The sequence below is a fragment of the Rana temporaria genome, chromosome 9 (assembly GCF_905171775.1).
Source record: "Rana temporaria chromosome 9, aRanTem1.1, whole genome shotgun sequence".
Taxonomy (NCBI): Eukaryota; Metazoa; Chordata; class Amphibia; order Anura; family Ranidae; genus Rana; species Rana temporaria.
The window spans coordinates 168,860,974-168,885,838 of NC_053497.1; the positions used below are offsets into that span (position 1 = coordinate 168,860,974).

At 48.7% G+C, this 24,865-nt stretch overlaps 1 protein-coding gene across 1 annotated transcript in view; it reads left to right on the plus strand.

The window, feature by feature from the left end:
* The window catches only part of VPS52 (VPS52 subunit of GARP complex), a 59,963-nt gene that overhangs the window by 24,696 nt on the left and 10,402 nt on the right, over nt 1–24,865 (plus strand). Inside the window, exons 8-13 of the mRNA XM_040324966.1 lie at nt 1,333–1,433; nt 3,107–3,239; nt 6,274–6,331; nt 15,634–15,767; nt 24,163–24,318; nt 24,416–24,534. Coding sequence (XP_040180900.1) covers nt 1,333–1,433; nt 3,107–3,239; nt 6,274–6,331; nt 15,634–15,767; nt 24,163–24,318; nt 24,416–24,534 — 701 coding nt within the window. The remainder of the gene's footprint in view (nt 1–1,332; nt 1,434–3,106; nt 3,240–6,273; nt 6,332–15,633; nt 15,768–24,162; nt 24,319–24,415; nt 24,535–24,865) is intronic.

Genomic DNA, 24,865 nt, shown 5'->3' on the forward strand with positions numbered 1-24,865 from the left:
GGTAGAGTGGGGTGGGTAAGGACAGACGTGTATTGGTGAGGGGGGGGGGCCAGGGGGGCTATGGAAAAGTTTATGAAGGAAGATATAGGCATGGGAAGGGGTTCATGCAGCTGCACGATGCACTTCATTTCTGGTATTCTGGTATTATTAACCACTTGCCGCCCGCCAATGACAAATTGACGTCGGCAAAGTGGTTGTAGAATCCTGACTGGACGTCATATGACGTCCTCAGGATTCTGAGCCGCTGCGCGCCCCCGGGGGCACGCATTGCGGCGATCGTTGTTGCAGGGTGTCAGTCTGACACCCCGCAACACCGATCTCAGTAAAGAGTCTCTCACGGAGGCTCTTTACCACGTGATCAGCCGTGTCCAACCACGGCTGATCACGATGTAAACAGGAAGAGCCGTTGACGGCTCTTCCTCACTCGCGTCTGATAGACGCGAGTAGAGGAGAGGCGATCGGCGGCTCTCCTGACAGGGGGGGGTTCGCGCTGATTGTTTATCAGCGCTGCCCCCCCTCGGATCGCCACACTGGACCACCAGGGAAGCCCACCCTGGACCACCAGGGAAGGGCAACCAAAAAAAAAAAAAAAGTCTAAAAAAAAAAAAAAAGTTTAAAAACAAAACCATAAAAAAAAGATGCCAATCGGTGCCCACTGGGCACTGATTGGCAACATAGGAAAAATAAGTGCCGCCCCACAGTGTCCATCAGTGCCACCCCACAGTGTCCATCAGTGCCACCCCACAGTGTCCATCAGTGCCACCCCACAGTGCCCATCCATGCCCAGTGCCCACCTATCAGTGCCCATCTGTGCCACCCATAAGTATCCATCAGTGCCACCCATGAGTGACCATCTGTGCCGCCTATGAGTGCCCATCAGTGTCGCCCATGAGTGCCGCCTATGTGTGCCCATCAGTGCCGCATACCAGCGCCGCCAATCAGTGCCACCTTATGTGTGCCCGTCAGTACTACCTCATCGATGTCCATCAGTGCCGCCATATCAGTGCCCGTAATTGAAAGAGAAAACTTACTTATTTACAAAAAAATTTACAGAAAAAAATAAAAACGTAATTTTTTTTCAAAATTTTCAGTCTTTTTTTAGTTGTTGCGCAAAAAAAAAAAATCGCAGAGGTGATCAAATACCACCAAAAGAAAGCTCTATTTGTGGGGAAAAAAGGACGCCAATTTTGTTTGGGTACAGTGTAGCATGACCGCGCAATTGCCATTCAAAGTGCGACAGTGCTGAAAGCTGAAAATTGGCTTGGGCGGGAAGGTGCGTAAGTGCCCTGTATGGAAGTGGTTAATCTCTTCCCTATGGATCTTGTATTTCAGGCTGTGGCTAAAGTTCGCGAGTTCATTCTGCAGAAGATCTACTCTTTCCGCAAACCAATGACTAATTATCAAATTCCCCAGAATGCACTGCTCAAATACAGGTCAGTTTGTTGGCTTAAAGTTAAAGAGACCATGTTGCCAGACCATACACTTCCACAACAATCTTCCTATAAGATTATATGTACATTTGATGTATTTTATGAATGCTTTTTAACCTGTAAATGCCTTCCTTGTGTAGAAATTCAAAAGGCCTGAGACTGCTGCCGGGCGCTGCCATCTTGGATGTGATGTCAGCAGTCCCAGCAGACTCAGAGCTTTCACTCAAATGACACTCTATAGCAGGGGTCTCCAAACTTTCTAAACAAAGGGCCAGTTTACTGTGCTGCAGACTTTACAGGTGCCGGGCTGTGGCCATTGGGAGTGGAAGTTATACTGCTGTCAGTGGGAGTAAACCATGCATCTTTGGTATTAAGAGGAGGTATAGTGCCCTGTCATTGGTGTCAGTTTGAGGACTAGTACACCGTCATTGGTGTCAGTTTGAAGAATAATGCCCCATCATTGGCACCTGTAGGAGGAATAGTGCCCCATCATTGGTGTCAGTGGGAAGAATAGTAGGCCTTCATTGGTGTCAGTGGGAGGAATAGTGCCCCATCATTGGTGTCAGTGGGAGGAATAGTGCCCCATCATTGGTGTCAGTGGGAGGAATAGTGCGCCTTCATTGGTGTCAGTGGGAGGAATAGTGCGCCTTCATTGGTGTCAGTGGGAGGAATAGTGCGCCTTCATTGGTGTCAGTGGGAGGAATAGTGGCCCATCATTGGTGTCAGTGGGAGGAATAGTGGCCCATCATTGGTGTCAGTGGGAGGAATAGTGCGCCTTCATTGGTGTCAGTGGGAGGAATAGTGCGCCTTCATTGGTGTCAGTGGGAGGAATAGTGCGCCTTCATTGGAGTCAGTGGGAGGAATAGTGGCCCATCATTGGTGTCAGTGGGAGGAATAGTGCGCCTTCATTGGTGTCAGTGGGAGGAATAGTGCGCCTTCATTGGTGTCAGTGGGAGGAATAGTGGCCCATCATTGGTGTCAGTGGGAGGAATAGTGGCCCATCATTGGTGTCAGTGGGAGGAATAGTGCGCCTTCATTGGTGTCAGTGGGAGGAATAGTGCGCCTTCATTGGTGTCAGTGGGAGGAATAGTGCGCCTTCATTGGAGTCAGTGGGAGGAATAGTGGCCCATCATTGGTGTCAGTGGGAGGAATAGTGGCCCATCATTGGTGTCAGTGGGAGGAATAGCGACCCATCATTGGTGTCAGTGGGAGGAATAGTGGCCCATCATTGGTGTCAGTGGGAGGAATAGCGACCCATCATTGGTGCCAGTGGGAAGAATAGTTCCCTATCGTTGGCATCAATGAGAGAAATAGTGTCCTATTGTAGGTGTCAGTAGTAGGTATATTGCCCCATTGTTGGTGTCCGTGGGAGAAATAGTGTTTTGTATCATTGGAAGGAAAAGTGCCCCATGGGCCGGATAAAGGCAAGCAAAGGGCCGCCCTGACCCCCAGGCCACAGTTTGGAGACCCCTGCTCTGTAGTATATACTCCTATAGTAGTATAGATACCGAGGTTCATGGTCTACATCGCATTACTGCAAGATAAAAAAGATGAAGAAAGCTATGTGAACTTAGTAAAATGATGAGATTTGTGCCCGGTTATTGTTGGGGTTGTACCCAATATTTCCCCCTAATGGCGGTTAGATACTCTTTAACAGTTTTCTTGTGTATCTGCAGATTCTTCTACCAGTTTCTGTTGGGTAATGAGAGGTCAGTGGCTCAGGAAATTCAGGACGAATATGTGGAGACCATGAGTAAAGTCTACCTGTCTTACTTCAAGTCCTACAGTAGCCGGCTGATGAAAGTGCAGGTGAGAGGGAGGGGAATTATAGTACACAGAAGATACCCATGCCATTATTTTAGAGCGCTGTGCTGTGGGTGTGACATCATTGCGGCTCAGCCATTCAAGCTGCCAGAGCCCACAAACCCGGAAGAAAGACCGGGTGAAGATGGAAGCCCTGTCAGCAGTGACAGCGCACCGCTGGAGAGCTTCATCCTAAGGCAAGTATTTCATAATGTGCTTGTATGTTATGCATGCTAGCACATTATGCCATTGCCTTGCAGGGGATTTTTTTTTTTTTTAAATGCTGCATTTTTTTTACAGCTTTAATATGTTGACTGCCATTGCTGACCCAAAAATGCTGGATTTCTTCCTCTCATGCTGATCCTTGGCCTCAATACTGACCTTGAACAAGTACATATACTTGCTGCACACTCCTCCCAAGCTGTTGACTCATGATATAAAAGCCAGCAGATCAACATAGCCAGGCAGCTTGAATTTACAGAAGGCAGTTAGCGGTGGTAACCTTTAACAACTTAAGGACCGGACCAATATGCTGCTAAATGACCCAATTCGGCACTGCGTCGCTTTAACAGACAATTGCACGGTCGTGCGACGTGGCTCACAAACAAAATTGTCACCCTTTTTTCCCCACAAATAGAGCTTTCTTTTGGTGGTATTTGATCACCTCCTGCGGTTTTTATTTTTTGCGCTATAAACAAAAGAAGAGCGACAATTTTGAAAAAAAACACAATATCTTTAACTTTTTTGATTTAATAAATATCATAATTTTTTTTTAAAAAAACTTTTTTTTTCCTCAGTTTAGACCCATACGTATTCTACATATTTTTGGTAAAAAAAAAAAAAACGTAATAAGCGTATTTGATCGGTTTGCGCAAAAGTTCTAGCATCTACAAAATAGGAAATAGAATTAGGGCATTTTTTTTTTTTTTACTAGTAATGGCGGCGATCTGCGTTTTTTTTTTTTTTTTTTTTTTTGTGACCGTGACATTGCGGCGGACATATCGGACACTTTTGACACATTTTTGGGGCCATTCACATTTACACAGCGATTAGTGCTATAAAATGCACTGATTACTGTGTAAATGTGACTGGCAGAGAAGGGGTTAACACTAGGGGGCGCTGAAGGTTAAATATGTTCCCTAAAGTGTGTTCTAACTGTTAGGGGGAGGGGGACTCACAAGGGGAGGAGATCGATGTGTGTTCCTCTGTACTGGGAACACACATCGGTCTCCTCACCGCTGACAGGACATGGATCTGTGTGTTTAGACACACAGATCCATGGTCCTGCCGTGATTGCGGGTAATCGCGGGTGCCCGGCGGACATCACGGCTGCCGGGCACGCGCACCGGGTCCCGAGGACTGCGTGATTTCTGGTGTTCAGTAAGCTGCAAATTTAAAGTGGAGGTTCACCCAAAAAATAAATGTTTCATTCAGCCGAGTTGTCCTAATGACAATCGGCTGTTTTTTTTTCATTTTTTTATTCCTGTACATACCGTATTTTCACCGCCGCTTCCGGGTATGTCTTCTGCGGGACTGGGCGTTCCTAATTGATTGACAGGCTTCCGACCGTCGCATACTGCGCGTCACGAGTTGCCGAAAGAAGCCGAACGACGGTGCGCAGGCGCCTTATAGAGCCGCACCGACGTTCGGCTTCTTTCGGCAACTCGTGACGCGCTGTATGCGACGGTCGGAAGCCTGTCAATCAGATAGGAACGCCCAGTCCCTCAGAAGACATACCCGGAAGCGGCGGTGAAAATACGGTATGTACGGGGATTGTCATTAGGACAACTCGGCTGAATGTAATGTTAAACATTTATTTTTGGGTGAACCTCCACTTTAACCACTTCCCGACCCCCGCATGTACATATACGTCCACAATATGGCACGTACAGGCACATGGGCGTACACGTACGTCCTCGCCTATTAGCGGGTGGGGGGTCCGATCGGGACCCCCCCCGCTACATGCGGAGGTCGGGTCCGCTCGGGGAGCGATCCGGGACCACGGCGCGGCTATTTGTTTATAGCCGCTCCGTCGCGATCGCTCCCCGGAGCTGAAGAACGAGGAGAGCCGTGTGTAAACACGGCTTCCCCGTCCTTCACTATGGCGGCGCATCGATCGCGTCATTCCCTTTATAGGGAAGACACGATCGATGACGTCATTCCTACAGCCACACCCCCAAACAGTTGTAAACACATACTAGGTGCACCCTAACTCCTACAGCGCCACCTGTGGTTAACTCCCAAACTGCAACTGTCATTTTCACAATAAAGAATGCAATTTAAATGCATTTTTTGCTGTGAAAATGACAATGGTCCCAAAAATGTGTCAAAATTGTCCGAAGTGTCCGCCATAATGTCGCAGTCACGAAAAAAATTGCTGATCGCCGCCATTAGTAGTAAAAAAAAAAATAAAAAAAAAAAATGCAATAAAACTATCCCCTATTTTGTAAACACTATAAATTTTGCGCAAACCAATCGATAAACGCTTATTGCGATTTTTTTTACTAAAAATAGGTAGAAGAATACGTATCGGCCTAAACTGAGGAAAAAAAATGTTTTTATATATGTTTTTGGGGGATATTTATTACAGCAAAAAGTAAAAAATATTGCTTTTTTTTCAAAATTGTCGCTCTATTTTTGTTTATAGCGCAAAAACTAAAAACCGCAGATGTGATCAAATACCACCAAAAGAAAGCTCTATTTGTGGGGAAAAAAGGACGCCAATTTTGTTTGGGAGCCACGTCGCACGACCGCGCAATTGTCTGTTACAGCGACGCAGTCCCGAACTGTAAAAACACCTTGGGTCTTTAGGCTGCATATTGGTCCGGGGCTTAAGTGGTTAATGCAGTGAGCTGAAATCTGATTGGTCACCAAGGGTTGCTGCTCTTTGTGCATTGCTATATTTTAATAATGCCTTATTGAATAAGCCACAGAGGATTTTTATTTTAGGCATGCAGGTTGCCAGGACCCTAAAAACTTCTGTATTGTCTTCTTTGCTGCTTCTGTATATTACAATCTGCCTTTTCCATATCTCTTCCAGTACGAGGAAGTTGCAGAGAAGGATGACCTAATGGGGATTGAAGACACGGCTAAAAAAGATATCCTGATATTGGTGCATTAATCCGTTCATTAGACTCTAAAACTATCAGTCGCATGTATGTAAAGAAGCGTTTTTTTTTTTTTTTCTACATCAGGACAGTCTGTGGCTGCCATACTGGAATAAGAGTTCACGTGTCACTTGAAGCCAGTGTTGGCAACCGTCCGTATTTTTACAGACAGTTCGTAAAAAAATTGGCACTTTTTCCCCCCGTTCGTAAATGTCTGTGGTTGCGGAAATGTGATAGTAAAAATAGCCGAGATCGGTTCGGCTTGGAACTGCACATGGAGATTGGAGGCAGGGGGTGATTGTGGCACCGCAGAGGGGGATGGTGGCACCACAGAGGGTGGGGGATGGAGACGGGTTGTTGGTGGCACTGCAGAGGGGGATAGAGGCAGGGGACGATAGAGGCAGGGGACGATAGAGGCTGGGGGAGATTGGAGGCAGGGGAAATTGTGGCACGGCAGGGGAAATTGTGGCACGGCAGGGGGAGATTGGAGGCAGGGGGAGATTGGAGGCAGGGGGAGATTGGAGGCAGGGGGAGATTGGGGGCCTGGGGAGATTGGAGGCAGGGGAAATTGTGGCACGGCAGGGGGAGATTGGAGGCAGGGGGAGATTGGAGGCAGGGGGAGATTGGAGGCAGGGGAGATTTGAGGCAGGGGAAATTGTGGCACGGCAGGGGGAGATTGGAAGCAGGGGGAGATTGGAGGCAGGGGGAGATTGAAGGCAGGGGGAGATTGGGGGCCAGGGGGAGATTGTGGCACCGCAGAGGGGGGTGAAGGCAGGGGGTGTTGGTGGCAGAGGGGGGGGTGAAGGCAGGGGGTGTTGGTGGCAGAGGGGGATGGAGGCAGGGGGTGATGTGACTAAATAATTTGCCCTTATTATATCGAAAATAACAAAAATATGTTTTTTTACCTTAATATCTACCTTAAATCACATTGCTATTTGCCTAGCGTACTTGTTTGTAGCCTAAATACTGAAATTTGCACCTAAAAATGTAATTTAGTAACTTTTGTGAAATGCCAGTAAAAACGTGGCTGCGCCAGTAAATTTCAGTTGTCGTGCCATTAAGTTTCAATCTGGTAGGTTGGCAACACTTCTTGAAGCCCAACTCCGGGCAACTAAAAAATTGTCCCTTGCAGTGGGGCTGTGCCTGTATTGCAAGGGTTAATTGCTGGTTTTGGTTTAGGGGACACCGCAGCTAGACCGGTCCCCACAGTTTCTTCTTCCCAGCACTCCAGTAGTACAGGGTCTCTACGTAATTAAGACCAGAGGATGGTCAATAGCCCTGCATTGAATGTGAGGTCGCTGAGAAACAGTCCACTCCTGGAGCCAGGGCACGCACTATCTGCGGGGGGAGTGGAGGATAAGGCAGGCAAAAGGGTCTCTCCTTTCCCCTAGGGCAGGGATATGCAATTAGCGGACCTCCAGCTGTTGCAGAACTACGATTCCCATGAGGCATAGCAAGACTCTGACAGCCACAAGCATGGCACCCAAAGTCAGAGGCATGATGGGACTTGTAGTTTTGCAACAGCCACCACTTTAGGTATGCAGGGTAAGTATGTGGTTCCTGTGTACCATTATAGAACCTATGATGAGAAAGAAGAGGCTAAATGAATCCAAAATCCCCCCCCCCCAAAAAAAGGGCTGCTACAGTGTAACGCCAGCTTGCATGAGCGGGAGTCACATCTTCAGTGCCTGTAAAATGGGCAGGGCAGAGAATGGACGTGCGCCCCCAAGCCGCCTCCCCCCCCCACCCCCCACCAATATTATTTAATTTTGCTTCAGTTATTTCTTTTAAGGCTTCTTCTCTCCTATGCTTTGCTCACCCTCTCCATGCTCCACCACTACCCCCTTTGAATGTGATATTAAAGGCAGATTTTTTTTTACTAACAAGTATAACATGTTTATCTGCTCTGTGCAGTTGTTTTGCACAGATAAGCCCCGATCCTTCTTTTCTCAGATCCCCTGTTGGCGCTCCTGATCCTTTTCCCTCCTGCCGAGTTCCTCCATAGCAAGCAGCTTGCTATGGGGGCACCCGAGCAGGCTCACTCCCGAGCCACTGTTCTGTGTGTCAATTAACACATGGAGCGTGGCTCAGCCCTGCTCATGCCCTCTCCTTATTGGCTCACTGGCTGTGATTGACAGTAGCAGGGGCCAGTGGCTCCCACTGCTGTCTCAGCCAATGAGGAGGAAGAGACCGGGGAAAACCGCTGCTCTCTGGCTCAGCATTGGATGGAATGCATGAAGGCAAAAAACCTTGAGTCTTTACATTCAATTTATACTGGCCATACACTGATCAAAATTTGGCAGATCCAGGTCCAGGTCCAGACCGGCCGAATTTCGATCAGTGGGGCAGATTCAGGTAGCTATTACGGCGGCGTATCTCCAGATACGCCGCTGTAATTTTAAATCTGCGCCGGCGTATCGTTATGCCGATTCTCAAAGACAGATACGCTAAAAAAATAGGCTTCCTCCGCCGACGTAACTTGAATGCGGCGGCGTAGAATTGTGTGCAATATTACGTTGGCCGCTAGGGGCGCTTCCGTTGTTTTCGGCGTAGAATATGCAAATTACCTAGATACGCCCATTCACAAACGTACGTGCGCCCGGCGGTAGTTTTTTACGTCGTTTGCGTAAGGCTTTTTCTGCGTAAGGTTGCTCCTGCTATTAGGAGGCACAGCCAATGTTAAGTACGGACGTCGTTCCCGCTTTGAAATTTGAATTTTTTTACGTCGTTTGCGTAAGTCGTTCGCGAATAGGGCTGGACGTAATTTACGTTCACGTCGAAACCAATACAACGTTGCGCCGTACTTGGAAGCAATGCACACTGGGATATGTACACGGACGGCGAATGCGCCATCCGTACAAAACGTCAATCACGTCAGATCATCATACATTTACATAAAACACGCCCCCCCTTCCACATTTGAATTACGTGCGCTTACGCTGGCCCCATTTACGCTACGCCGCCGCAACTTACGGAGCAAGTGCTTTGTGAATACTGCACTTGCTCCTGTAAGTTACGGAGGCGTAGCGTAAATACGATACGCTGCGCCGCTGTAAGAAGAAGCGCAAGTACCTGAATCTAGCCCAGTGTGTTTTTCCCTGCTTAACAGAAGTCAGTTGTGTTAATCGATGTCATGGACCTTGAGATATTAAAGTGTTTCTACTTGACATATGTTACACAGGAGAGGGACATTCAATGCAAGGCTTTTGAAATGCTAAGTGGAACCAGCTTGCGAAATACCTTTTATTGTGTTCTGCAGGTTAAGAGCGGGTGTCGGAGTCAGGCCGTCTAGCTGGAACCAGGTTATTGTGTACATTGATTACCCCCTGGGGCTTCTGTCTCAATACACAAGTCTTTCTATCCAAGCTATTGGACCAATCCCTGTTGACAATTTCAAGTCCTCATTTGCATGGTCAAGGGGGACCTGAGTGAAGACTGGATATACTTTACAATTGACCAATAGGAAAGCGGTTGTTGGGAGTGGGATGTTCCAAAATTCTGTATAAAAGTGTGCTGTGTACTTGAAATAAAGAGTCCTGTTGGAACTTACATACAGCCTGCCTGGTGTTTGTTCTTAATGGGTCCGAATGGCACATAGCTGTAATTCGGATCCCGGAACCTTGGATGACTGGACCATCAGACGCTGCAATCTGCAAGCTGACTCACTGGTAGCAGAGGAGTGTCGGGAGAGCAGGACTTGGGCGAGGAAGGATCTCGTCACATTGGTTGGCAGCGGTGGGATTTGCTCTCCAGTTACTGGGACAACTCCAAACCACCACCATGAATGACCAGCTATGCAGCCTGGAGGAGAACCATGCTAAAAGACTTGCTTGAGAGCCGTGGAGGGACCGGTGGGAAGAACAAGGCCACCCTGATCATTGCGCTAGCCGAGATGGATCAGAGGGATGGTGATGCAGGACCCCGGTCAGTTGAAGACTTGTTCCAGCAGCGAGTTCAACAGCGGTTGGCATTATATGGTGCGAACCCATCAGAGACCGCCATACAGAATACCATTAGAGACCTCCAGCGGCAGGATGAGAGAGAACGAGAGCGACAACAGAGAGAACGAGAGCGGCAACAGGAGCTGAGAATTGCAGAAATACGGCGATCGGTGACAACGCCTAAAGAAGCAGCACCAAATGAAAGAAGAGGAGAGGTACAGATATCAGTAACCATGGAAGAGGAATTCAGAAGGAGGTTGCGAGAGAAGCAGATACAGCGCAGAGGACCAGTATCAGAGGAGGTCCTGCTTGGATGGTCTGATTCGATCCGCTGCGAACTCTGGAAAGAAGCGCTAGCCCTAGAGCAGCGACACCAGGGAAAAGCTCTCCCCTCCATCCATGTAAGGTACTGGTCACAGTATGAAGTACGGATGCTGTTATTGGGGGAACAACCAAAGCAGGAGTGGACAGCAGAGTTAAGCAGGCTGATCCGGGAAGAGATGCGGTTGGACGAGAGCTACAGAGCCCTCCGGTGGTATGTAGTCCAAGAGTGCCCGTGGTCAGCGGATGACAGCCCCACGGAAGGCTTTGACTATGATGGCCTGGGATTGTTGTATTGGAGGATGTCCAGGGATCCCAACTTTGGGAGCGATCGGGAGTGGCGTTGGGAGGAAATAATGGAGCACAGAGAGCGAAGACTGAATGTCCCGGAAGTGCACTGGTTACAGGAAGATTTGGAATTCCTGGCCGCTCAAGAATGGGAACTGGAAATCACCTACAAACAGCTGCTAGACTCCGCTCAGCAGCAGGGTGAGGTTCCCTTTACCTGGGACTATGAGGAAATATCAGCTGACAGTGATGAAATCCTGGCTGATGAATCAGCAGTGGAAAATCGGGAGCTTGCCATTCCCAAAGCTGAAGTGCTGACCGCACGGCCGAGCTCTGCTAACCTCTGCTCAGTACCCATAGCATCTTCTGGGTTCCATGGACAGGAGATGGTGAACCTCTATCCCCAGACACCAGTTGTAGAGACAGGGGATTTGATAGACTTTTCTGCTGAGGAAGAACAACCTGGGGAGCCTCCAGCAGAAGAGCTGGTATCAGGGCCAAACTTCACTGTGCTCTGCCCAGCACCAAGGGCAGTATTTGTGGAGTTACAAGGAACTTCCCCAGCTGAAGCGCTGGTCACAGGACAGAGGGATCAAGACCTCTGCCCCACCCCCGTGGCAGTTCCGGAGGCTCAGGGTGAGAAGATGGCAATCACTCCCCAGCCACAGATTACAGAATGTATGGACTGTTCAGAGGATGTTATGGATTATGCACCCCCAGCAGAAGTGCTGGCAACAGGGCAGAATGCTAGCCATCTCTGCCCAGCACTGGGACCAACTGTGGAGTTCCAGGGAGCCGGGGCGGTTGGCCCCCCTCCCCAGCAACAAGCTGAGGTAGTAAAGCTGTTACTCCCAGCTGAATCACTGGCAGCAGGGCAGGATGCTACTGGCTGCTGCACACAACTACAGCTTGAGCGGATATCGGTGGATGGGACTGTGGTCCCCACTCACAGCAACCCAGCGGAAGAGCTGGCAACAGAGCAGAGTGCCCCGGGCCTCTGCTCTCAACTAACAGAAGAGGGGGTTCCTGTGGTAGTGGATGGGACTCCGATCTCCACAGACACAACCCCAGAAAATGGTGCGGCACTGAGACAGGAGGATGTCGGCTTTCCTTTGCAAGCACCGGGGGATTTTTACCTAGCATCAGTGGATGGGACTGCAGTCTCCACTGGTATACCCCAGGAATGGTGGCCAGTTGGCCCAGATTCCCAATGGCATGATGAACTGAGCCCAGCCACCCTGTCTTCTCTCCAGCGGCTGAAAGGACTCCAGGGAGAAGGGCCAGTCCAGGCCTCTCCCCAGCGGCAGGCGTGTTCTCTGAGAGAGGCAGAGATTGGCTGGGTGAGTAATGCTCTCTTTGGGACAAGGTATCTGGGGTACTGGGTGGGTACCGAAATTGGGGTCTCTCCCAGTGTTAGTCTCCTGCCAAAGGGGGAGATGTGTGACAGACCTAGCCGGGACAGGGGCTTTTGGAGAGGACTGAATGTGAGCCTCTTGCCGTCCGATTATGGGCCAGGACCTCAAAACAGGAAGGCAGATGGGTCATCCCAGCACAGTCCTGGAACTTTAAGACTACTTTTCCAACATCCTCGAGTTGACCCGTTTGGGTCCCACTGCGGCTGTTGGACTGGTTCCCAGGGGAAGTAATGTCATGGACCTTGAGATATTAAAGTGTTTCTACTTGACATATGTTACACAGGAGAGGGACATTCAATGCAAGGCTTTTGAAATGCTAAGTGGAACCAGCTTGCGAAATACCTTTTATTGTGTTCTGCAGGTTAAGAGCGGGTGTTGGAGACAGGCCGTCTAGCTGGAACCAGGTTATTGTGTACATTGATTACCCCCTGGGGCTTCTGTCTCAATACACAAGTCTTTCTATCCAAGCTATTGGACCAATCCCTGTTGACAATTTCAAGTCCTCATTTGCATGGTCAAGGGGGACCTGAGTGAAGACTGGATATACTTTACAATTGACCAATAGGAAAGCGGTTGTTGGGAGTGGGATGTTCCAAAATTCTGTATAAAAGTGTGCTGTGTACTTGAAATAAAGAGTCCTGTTGGAACTTACATACAGCCTGCCTGGTGTTTGTTCTTAATGGGTCCGAATGGCACATAGCTGTAATTCGGATCCCGGAACCTTGGATGACTGGACCATCAGACGCTGCAATCTGCAAGCTGACTCACTGGTAGCAGAGGAGTGTCGGGAGAGCAGGACTTGGGCGAGGAAGGATCTCGTCACAATCGACTTCTGTCAAAGGGACATGATGGAAATATTTTTTATTGATCAGCAGCTGCAACCAATCAGCTGCAGCCGCTAATTAGAGTATTCTGACAACAGGGGGTGCCACTGTCATAATACAATGTCCTAGCAGAGAAGGGGGGAAATTCCTCCATCCACCTCGAGGAATCTGCATGAAAAAAAACTGTGTGTAGCCAGCTTTACATAGCCCAGCCAGACTACACAGCCAGGTCACTGGGCTGGATTCAGGTACGAATTGCGCCCTCTTACGGAGGCGCAGCGTACCGTTTTAACGCTGCGCCTCCGTAAATTACCTGCGCTACGCTTCATTCATGAAGCAGTAGCTACGTAATTTGCGCGGGCGCTCCTTAAAACTACCCGGCGTAAGGGCGCGTAATTTAAATGATCCCGTAGGGGGCGTGGATCATTTAAATTAGGCGCATTCCCGTGCCAAACGTAGTGCGCATGCTCCGTCGGGAAACTTTCCCGACGTGCATTGCGGCAAATGACGTCGCAAGGACGTCATTTGCTTCAACGTGAACGTAAATGGCGTCCAGCGCCATTGACGATTCACTTACGCAAACAACGTAATTTTCAAACATCGCGACGCGGGAACGACGGGTATACTTGGCATTGGCTGCCCCTGCTAATAGCAGGAGCAGCCTTACGCGGAACCCGACGAACGTAAACGACGTAAAATGCGTACGTAGGGCGCGCATACGGTTGTGAATCGGCATTAGTATGCAATTTGCATACTCTACGCTGACCACTACGGGAACGCCACCTAGCGGCCAGCGTAAGAATGCAGCCTACGATACGACGGCATAAGAGCCTTATGCCAGTCATATCTTAGGCTGCAGTCGGCGTAACGAGCTTTCTGAATACAGAAAAGTCGTTACGCCGGCGCAACTAAGCAATTGCGCTGCGTAACTATGGTTACGCAGACGCAATTGCTTACTGAATCCACCCCAGTGATTTCACTTCCCTTCAGTTAGGCAATATAGCTTGGTCACTTCTCCTCCCCCAATGCAACCAGGTTTCATATCACACCCTATGGCATGGGTGCTCAACCTGTGGCTCTCCAGCTGTTGCGGAACTACAATTCCCATGAGGCATTGCAGGCCGCTGACAGGTACAAGCATGTCTCCCAAAGACTGAGGCATTATGGGAATTGTAGTTTTGCAACAGCTGGAGAGCCACAGGTTGAGCACCCATGCCCTATGGTATGAAAGGTGAACTATGCCTTTAAAGTTCTTTGAAGTTAAAGGGTTTGTAAAGGAATTTTTATTTTTTTTAATCTTAATAGCTTCCTTTACCTTAATGCAGTGCTGTTTTCATGTCCTCATTGTTCGTTTTTGCTCTCAAGTTGCTGTAATTCTTCTCTGATCTCCACACTTCCTGGTTGTCTGTTTCCTGATCACCACAGTACTGGGAGCTTTCTCTCTGTGGTCACTAATCAAGGAGGTGTGATTACTGTGGCCTAGATTCACGTACAGCCGCTCTACGTTGCGCGGGCGTAGCGTATCGTATTTACTCTACGCCGCCGCAACTATGAGAGGCAAGTGCTGTATTTACAAAGCACTTGCGTCCTAAGTTACGGCGGCGTAGCGTAAATGGGCCGGCGTAAGCGCGCGTAATTCAAAGTAGGCTGGTAGGGGGCGTGTTGTATTTAAATGAGGCTTGACCCCATGTAGATGCATGGCCGAACGAATGGCGCATGCGCGCGCATGCTCAGTATCATGCCCAAAGATACGTCGGCTCAATGCCTGTGACGTGAACGTAATTTACGCACAGCCCTATTCGCGTATGACTTGCGCAAACGACGTAAAAAGATACGCTTGTTCCGACGTCCATACTTGGGCTGCGCCACCTAGAGACATGCTTTATCTTTACGCCGGCGTATGTCTTGCGTAAACTAATTGCGACGGGCGTACGTACATTCGTAAATCGGCGTATCTTGCTCATTTACATATTCGACGCGGAAATCAAGGAAGCGCCACCTAGCGGCCAGCGTAATTATTGCAACCCAAGATACGACGGCGTAGGAGACTTACGCCGCTCGTATCTTGGCCAAATCTATGCGTAACTGATTCTATGAATCAGGCGCATAGATGCGGCGGCGGCCATTCGGACTTACGACGGCGTATCTGGAGATACGCCGTCGTAAGTCTTTGTGAATCTGGGCCTGTGTGTCTAAAACCCCACAGCACCAATCAGTTTCGTTGTCCAAACCATCACTGCTCTGTGGCTCTGTACAGCAGAGAGGCAGGAAACAACATGCAAAAACGAAACTAGAAACTACAGGTACATTATATGATTGATTTTTATCTATTTTTAATCGTTTTTAAAAGGAATCAGTTAACTATTATGTCTCTATAGATCTTTTGAGTCTGTGGGTTTCATGATATTAATATTTTATAACATAATTTTGCACCACCTAAGTTTTATGTGTTTTGTGTATGTCAGAGTCAAAACATCCGTTTATATTTTCCTTAATCTGGGCACGCTTCTTCTCCAAGCCAACACTGCGCAGTAAGAATACGGTTTTTACCGTCGGTAACCGGGCCGCCATCATCAGTCCTACAGAGCTGGAGGGTCCAATCATTGTGCCGCACACCGCGCAGAAGAGTGATGTCAGGGTGAGAACTGTCTGTAAGGGGCGGGGCGTGGGCTGGGATGATGTACCTACACTATACTGCATTGTCAGTGCGGGAGATTTACTAAAACTTGAGAGTGCAAAATCTGGTGCAGCTGTGCATTGTAGACAATCAGCTTCTAGGGCCAAATCCACAAATATCGGGCGCAACTTAAATCTTCCGATTTAAGTTACACCGCCGCAAAATTTCTCCCTAAGTGCCCGATCCACAAAGCACTTACCTTGAAATTTGCGGCGGTGTAACTTAAATGTGTCCGGCAAGGCGTGCCGAATCTAATGGGGCGAGTCCCATTTAAATTAGGTGCGCTCCCGCGCCGGACGTACTGCGCATGCTCCGTCAGGTAACTTGCCAGACGTGCATTGCGCTAACTGACGTCGCTCCGACGTCATTTGCTTAGACGTTAACGTAAATGGCGTCCAGCGCCATTCACGAACGTCTTGCGCAAACGACGTAGAATTTAAATTTCGACGCGGGAACGACGGCCATACTTAACATGGCTTAAGAGAACTAGGGCTCAGCCCTAGTTTTACGCGGCGTAACTCGACGTAAACGACGTAGATTTAGAGCGACGGGCCCGTCGGAACGTTCGTGGATCGCCATAAGTGTTAATTTGCATATTCTAGGCCGGCCACAATGGCCTCGCCACCTAGCGGCCGGCCTAGAATTGCATCCTTAAGATCCGACAGTGTAATTCAATTACACATGTCGGATCTTCTGTCTATCTCTTGGAAACTGATTCTGTGGATCAGTTCCAAAGATAGAAACAGGGATACGACGGCGTATCAGTAGATACGCCGGCGTATCCCTTTTGTGGATCACCCTCCTAGTTTTTATTGTTGAAGCTGAATTCCAGTAATTCAGCCACGTTGTAAAGAGTGAAGGTCCACTGTGAGCCAAGTCCAAGGAGCTACATGACATCCCCTGGACTTTTCTCTATTATTTACATTTGACAGGTTTATTGCTCTTACACTACAGGATCTGAGAGGAGAGAAGCACATAGTGCTGCTATGCCTGCCCCTCCCCTCTGCTGCCCATTCACAGAAGCCTTGGTATTTTGTGAGTGTGTTCATATAATACCAATGGGTAGAAAAAGGGGAGGGTCAGGCATAGCAACTGCAGCGACTCTTTTTTTCAAGATGCGTAGGTCAGAAGGATCAGCGCCGGGCTCCTGAAACTACGGCGACAGCCGTCTTCTGGGAGTACTAAAAAAACTTTCCGATATAAATAATAAAGCCAAGTCCAGGAGGTGTAATGCAATAGAAGATTCTTAGGGCCAGATTCACAGAAGAGATACGACGGCGTTTCTCTGAAACGCCGTCGTATCTCTCAGAGTATCTATGCGACTGATTCATAGAATCAGTTACGCATAGATAGCCCTTAGATCCGACAGGTGTAATTGTCTTACACCGTCGGATCTTAGGATGCAGTACCGAGGCCGCCGCTGGGTGGAGTTCGCGTCGTATTCCAGCGTCGGGTATGCAAATTAGGTTTTACGGCGATCCACGACGGTTTTTCACATTCGTTACATCGTTGCTAGTCTAGTTTCCCGTCGCAAAGTTAGTCGTCGTTTTACCTGCCCTAACTTTACACAGCCCATGTTAAAGTATGGCCGTCGATCCCGCGTCTAATTTAAAAAAAAAAATTTCTTGCGTAAGACGTCCGGGAATACGAAAGTACGCTACGCACGTCGCCGTTCGAAAAAATGACGTCACTTCGCACAAAGCACAGCGGGATTTTCAAAACGGAGCATGCGCAGTAGGTCCAGCGCGGGAACGCGCCTAATTCAAATGGCACACGCCCCTTTGAATTACGCGGGCTTACGCCGAAGGCTGTCTGCGTAAGTTTTCACGTAAGTGCTTGGTGAATCAGGCACTTGCGATGAAAACTTGCGGCGGTGTAACGTATCTATGATACGTTACGCCGCTGCGATTCTACGTGAATCTGGCCCTTAATACTTACCTCGTCGGTGGGCGGTGAGTCCTAATTTTGCTGTGTTGCAGAGTTACAGCCTTTGAAAAACATACAACACTTCACAGATACCAGTGTCCCCCCCCACTGCATACTGTAGTTCCTACCACTGGCCCCTACATCCCTATGTGACACAGCAGTGATGTGAACACTGGCGGATGAGACTACATAGTGGAGCAGGGTCTTCTAAAGCCCCATTCACACCACAGTGTTTTGTAGCTTGAAGCTAAAAGCTCAAAAACACTGGAGGAGAAAGAAAAAATAAATTATTCTCTATGGAGTTGGTTCACATCATCAGCGCCGTGCAAAGTAAAGATCTCCTAAACGGCGCATGTTTAGGAGATCTTTACTGTACCTATAGGTAAGCCTTATTATAGGCTTACCTTTAGGTACAAATTGAAAATGGAGGTTTACAAACACTTTAACATAAATAAGTCACCAGGGCTGAATGGCTTATGCCGCAAAAATTAAGTTTTTAAGGGTCTAGGAAAAATGAAGTTTTTTTTCAACTCGATCATTAAAACAGCCTTGCCTACACACGTTCGTGAAAAAAAAAATGCTCTAGCAAAGCACAGTGACATACAACACGTACGACGGCACTATAAAGGGGAAGTTCCATTCGGATGGCGCCACCCTTTGGGCGGCTTTTGCCGATTTCATGTTAGTAAAAGACGATTCGCGCTTTTCAGTCTGTTAAAACGTGATGAATGTGCTATCTCCATTACGAACGCTAGTTTTACCAGAACGAGCGCTCCCGTCTCATAACATGCTTCTGAGCATGCACGGTTTTTTCACGTTGTTAAAGCCCACACACGACCATTTTAGCCAACGTTAAAAACGACGTGAAAAATTAGAGCATGTTCGAAATTTTTAATGCCCATTTTTTATATTGTGAAAAATGCTCTGGAGCCCACACACAATCATTTTTAAAGACATTAAAAAAAAAGTAATTTTTTTACAACCCGAAAAACGGCCGTGTGTATGCAGCAAAACACCTGAGAGTTCTTAAAGGGGAGGTTCACCCTAAAAATGACTTTCTAGTATTACATTGGCCCCCCACATTACAATACAATTATGCCTATTATGTTCTTTTTTGTGCTGTACATACCTTGATACAGCATATTCACCCGTGGCTTCCGGGTTGCGAGTCCCGCGGGAGTGGGCGTTCCTAACATGCTGTTGATTGACGTGATGACAAAAAACGAGCCCCCCCCCCGTCGCGTAAGCTGCGTCACGATTGGCAAAAGGAGCCGAACGGCGAGTCGGCGCTATACTGCGCCTGCGCACCGCCGTTCGGCTCCTTTCGCCAATTGTGACGCAGCTTACGCGACGGGGGGAGCTCGTTTTTTGTCATCACGTCAATCAACAGCATGTTAGGAACGCCCACTCCCGCGGGACTCGCAACCCGGAAGCCACGGGTGAATATGCTGCATCAAGGTATGTACAGCATGAAAAAAAACATAATAGGCATAATTGTATTGTAATGTGGGGGGCCAATGTAATACTAGAAAGTCGTTTTTAGGGTGAACCTCCCCTTTAAGGAACACAGTCAGGCTATTGCCAGACTGCTATTCCTAATTTTTATGGACCGCATACTGACAGGATTGGTACCAGCTGATTGGAGAAAAGCCCACATGGTACCAATATTCAAAAAAGGGCAGAGATCTATTCATGGAAACTTTAGGCCTGTCAGCCTAACATCGGTAGTATGTAAACTATTTGAAGGGATGATAAGGGACCATATCCAAAAAAATGCTGATGAAAACGGTATAATTAGCAGTAATCGGCATGGGTTTATGAGATTTCACTCTTGCCAAACCAACCTATTAACATTTTACGAGGAAGTGAGCTGCCATCTGGACAAGGATAGGCCTGTGGATGTGGTGTATCTGGATTTTACAAAAGCATTTCATACAGTTCCCCACAAAAGCTTAATCTACAAACTGAGGTTGGTGGGTATAGATAGATAGAAAACTGGCTATGGGGACGTGTCCAAAGGGTGGTGATAAATAATGTGTACTCAGTTTGGTATAGAGTGGTAAGTGGGGTACTCCAAGTCCAAGGCTGTGTCCTGGGACCAATTCTGTGTTACTTATTTCTAAATGATATAGAGCAGGGGTCTCAAACTGGCAGCCCTCTAGCTGTTTCAGAACTACAAGTCCCACGAGGCCTTGCAAGGCTGACAGTTACAAGCATGACTCCCACAGGCAGAGGCATGATGGGACTTGTAGTTCTGCAACAGCTGGAGGGCCACCAGTTTGAGACCCCTGATATAGAGGATGGGATAAATAGCTCAATCTCAGTGTTTACTGACGACACAAAAATATGTAGGGCAATAACATCACAGCAGGATATAGAAACTTTACTAGAGGACCTCAATACATTAATGCAGTTGGCAACTACATGGCAAAAAAAGTTTTACATTGGTAAATGTAAGGTAATGCACTTGGGGGGTAAAATATAAACACAAGTTACTTATTAGGGGGAAAACCCCTAGGTCAGTGATGGTGAACCTTGGCTCCCCAGATGTTTTGGAACTACATTTCCCATGATGCTCATGCACTCTGCAGTTGTAACGTTACGCCGGATATTATTTGAGAGTTAGGATCTCAACTGAATAGACTACTCAGTTTCGGACCCAGGTTTCACGCTCTTGTGTGCAGAGAGTTTGGAATCCAACCATCACAGTCTCAGTCAAGAAACATGGCGCCTATTCCTTCATAGGCGCCAGTGAAAACTCAAACAAATAAGTATAAAGTCCAGGTAGAACTGATACTAGTTAAATGCAGAAGTAGCCGAGCATGCGTGGCATGTAAATAATCTTAACGGCAAAGTAATAGGTAGTATATGTGCACACATTGGTGACTTAGAATGTAGAAATCATGGCAGGATCCTTATTAGAAGTACCAAACATAGAGAGACTATGGCTGCAGCAATTCCTGGTATAGTTAGCATACATAATTAGCAGGCAGGGCAGTTCACAGGATAGTAATGCATAACAACATCAGGGTACTTGCGATACTGAAGTGAATGATGCAGGCTTAAGGTCAGGCTCCAAGGGTCCAGACGGGTAAGGCTGGTGAAGCAGGCAGTGGAGACTCCTGGTCCAGGTCAGGAAGCTGGAGTTCAGAGCAGGTGCGTCTGGATACCCAACCGACAGAGGCGTTGTGTCAGCCAAAATAAAAGAAACACTTCCTGGTTAGTGCTAGGAGCTTAAATAGGCCGCCCAGGAAGTCACAGGCTAATTAGAAAGAAGGAAGTAACTATAGTTGAACTTCGAGTGAGAGACTCTTCAGGAAGAAGGTTTGGGAAGGAAGTAACGGATGAGAGTTAACTGGGAAAGAAGCACAATTGTATTTAGTGCAAAATTGTTCGTGAGACGTTACAGCAGTGTACTTGAGCATCATGGGAAATATAGTTCCAAAACATCTGGGGGTCCTAGTAGAAGACAGACTGAGCAATAACATGCAATGTCAAGCTGCAGCTACCAAAGCTGGCAGAATATTAGCATGCATTAAAAAGGGAATTTAATCCAGGGATCAAACGATAATTCTGCCACGTTATAAAACTCTGGTTCGCCCACATCTGGAGTATTCCGTTCAGTTCTGGTCACCAGTCCTCAGAAGGGATGTGCTAGAGCTCTGGAGAGTCCAAAGAAGGGCCACTAAATTGATATGGGGACCTCAATTATGAGGAACGACTACAAGCGCTAAGTTTATTCTCCCTGGAAAAGAGACACTTGAGAGGAGATATGATAACGATTTACAAATATCTCAACGGTGATCCCAACGTAAGTATTAGGGTTGTCCCGATACCACTTTTTAGGACTGAGTACAAGTACCGATACTTTTTTTCAAGTAGTCGCCGATACCGAATACCGATACTTTTTTTAAATGTGTCCCCACATGCAGCCATGTCCCCCCACAAATGCAGCCATGTCCCCCCCCATATATGCAGCCATGTCCTCCCCATACCAGCCATGTCCCCCCCCATATGCAGCAATGTCCTTCCCATACCAGCCATGTCCCCCCCCCATATGCAGCAATGTCCTCCCCATACCAGCCATGCCCCCCCCCCCATATGCAGCAATGTCCTCCCCATACCAGCCATGCCCCCCCCCATATGCAGCAATGTCCTCCCCATACCAGCCATGCCCCCCCCCCCATATGCAGCAATGTCCTCCCCATACCAGCCATGTCCCCCCCCATATGCAGCAATGTCCTCCCCATACCAGCCATGCCCCCCCCCATATGCAGCCATGTCCCCCCCCATATGCAGCAATGTCCTCCCCATACCAGCCATGTCCCCCCCCCCCATATGCAGCAATGTCCTCCCCATACCAGCCATGTCCCCCCCATATGCAGCAATGTCCTCCCCATACCAGCCATGTCCCCCCCATATGCAGCAATGTCCTCCCCATACCAGCCATGTCCCCCCCCATATGCAGCAATGTCCTCCCCATACCAGCCATGTCCCCCCCCATATGCAGCAATGTCCTCCCCATACCAGCCATGTCCCCCCCCATATGCAGCAATGTCCTCCCCATACCAGCCATGTCCCCCCCCCCATGTGCAGCAATGTCCTCCCCATACCAGCCATGTCCCCCCCCCCCATGTGCAGCAATGTCCTCCCCATACCAGCCATGTCCCCCCCCATATGCAGCAATGTCCTCCCCATACCAGCCATGTCCCCCCCCAAAAAAATCAGCCATGTCCCCCCCTTACCGTACATGCTGCCGCGCCATCACAGCTTTGAATAGCTGTAGTCTCTCACGCTGCGTATAGACACTCCCCCTTGCTCGGGATTGGACAGTTCACCCGAGCAAGGGGAGTGTCTCTACGCTGCGCCGCGGGAAAGACTACAGCTATTCAAATGAATGCTGTAATCTTCCCCGCCCGTGGTAACCAAGCAGGGATGCGGCGAGATGCGGCCATGTCCCCCCCTTACCGTACATGCTGCCGCGCCGCGCGGGGAACATCACAGCTTTGAATAGCTGTAGTCTCTCACGCTGCGTATAGACACTCCCCCTTGCTCGGGATTGGACAGTTCACCCGAGCAAGGGGAGTGTCTCTACGCTGCGCCGCGGGAAAGACTACAGCTATTCAAATGAATGCTGTAATCTTCCCCGCCCGTGGTAACCAAGCAGGGATGCGGCGAGATGCGGCTTTAGCGGCGGGATTCGTTCGGCGCTTGCGGCGGCGGCGGCGGGGGGGGCTAGTATTCTATTTTGGTATCGGGGGTATTTGCGGGAGTACGAGTACTCCCGCAAATACTCGGTATCGGTCCCGATACCGATACTAGTATCGGTATCTGGACAACCCTAGTAAGTATTAAACCTTTTCGGTCCCAGGGAGTGCAAGAGGACACAGGGCCACCCAATGAGATTGGAGGTGAAGAGGTTTAACCTTAAGCTGTGTAGGGGGTTTAGGGCAATAAGGATGTGGAACTCTCTTCCACAGTCAGTGGTGTCGGCATGAAGTATGAATAGTTTTAAAAGACTCTTGGATGCGCATCTTAGTGAAAACAATATACAGGGATATAGGAAATGATTTTCTACACACACACACCAACACAGGTTGAACTGGATGGACTATTGGCCCGGATTCAGAGAGCAATTGCGCCTGCGTAACCATAGTTACGCAGCGCAATTGCTTACTTGCGCCGGCGTAACGAATGCTCCTGATTCAGGAACCTCGTTACGCCGACTGGAGCCTAAGATATGCGTGGCATAAGGCTCTTATGCCCGCATATCTTAGGCTGCATTCTTGCGATGGCCGATAGGTGGCGTTCCCGTTGTGCTCAGCGTATAGTATGCAAATTGCATACTAACTCCGATTCACAACGTTGCGCGAGCCCTGCGTACGCAGTTTATTTCGTTTGCGTATGGCGGTTTTTGCGTAAGGCTGCCCCTGCTATTAGCAGGGGCAGCCAATGTTACGTATACCCGTCGTTCCCGCGTCGCAAAATTTGAACTTTACGTAGTTTGCGTAAGTGATTCGTGAAAGGCGCTGGACGCCATTCACGTTCACTTTGAAGCAAATGACGTCCTTGCGACGTCATTTGTCGCAATGCACGTCGGGAAAGTTTCCCGGTGGAGCATGCGCTCTACGATCGGCGCGGGAACGCGCCTAATTTAAATGATTCCCGCCCCCTGCGGGATCATTTAAATTGCGCGCGCTTACGCCAGGCATTTTGCCGGAGCGCACACGCAATTTACGGAGCTACTGCTCCGTGAATCGCGGGTAGCGCAGAAAATTTGCGGGGGCGCAGGGCAAAAACGGTGCCCTGCGCCTACGTAAAAAAAGCACAGATGTTACTGAATCTACCCCATTGTATTTATTCAACCTTGCCAACTATGGACTATGTAACTTCCATGAAGTGCTAATGGAGATCCTCCTTATCCCACCAGTACCCGTTTGAGTCTCTGTTCCGCAGTCAGCACTACGCCCTCCTCGATAACAGCTGCCGGGAATACCTCTTCTTATCCGAATTCTTCCTGTCGAGCGGCTTGGCAGCTCAGGAACTCTTCAACACGGTGATGGGCAAAACGTTATCCATGTTCCTGGTGAGACACCTCCAAGCAGGAGACCAATCATTACAGCGTGACCCCCAATGAGGCCGCATTCCATTTCTCTAACCTGTTTTGTATCTTTGTTTTACAGAAGCACATTGACTCCTATGTATCTGACTGCTTCGACAGCATCGCCATTTTCCTTTGTATACACATTGTGCTGCGGTTTAAAGGCATCGCTCAAAGGAGAGACATTCCTGCTATAGACAAGTGAGACAAGCCCCGTGACACGTAACGCTTCTGATTTAAGCCTCGTACACACGATCGGATTTTCTGAGGGGAATTGTGTGTTGACAGACTGTTTGCCTAAAATCTGACCGTTTGTACACTCCAGTCAGATTTTGTCATGCAGTCAGTCGGCGGCCATCCAGTGTAACAAAGCCCAGCCTCCTCGTCCGTGATAGACGAAACACTGATTGAGTTTGCCAGCAGTGAGTCAGTGTTCCATCTATCACGGATGAGGAGGAGGCGGGGCTTTGTTACACTGGACGGCCGCCGACTGACTGCATGACACAGCAGCAGACTCGAGTATAAACCGAGG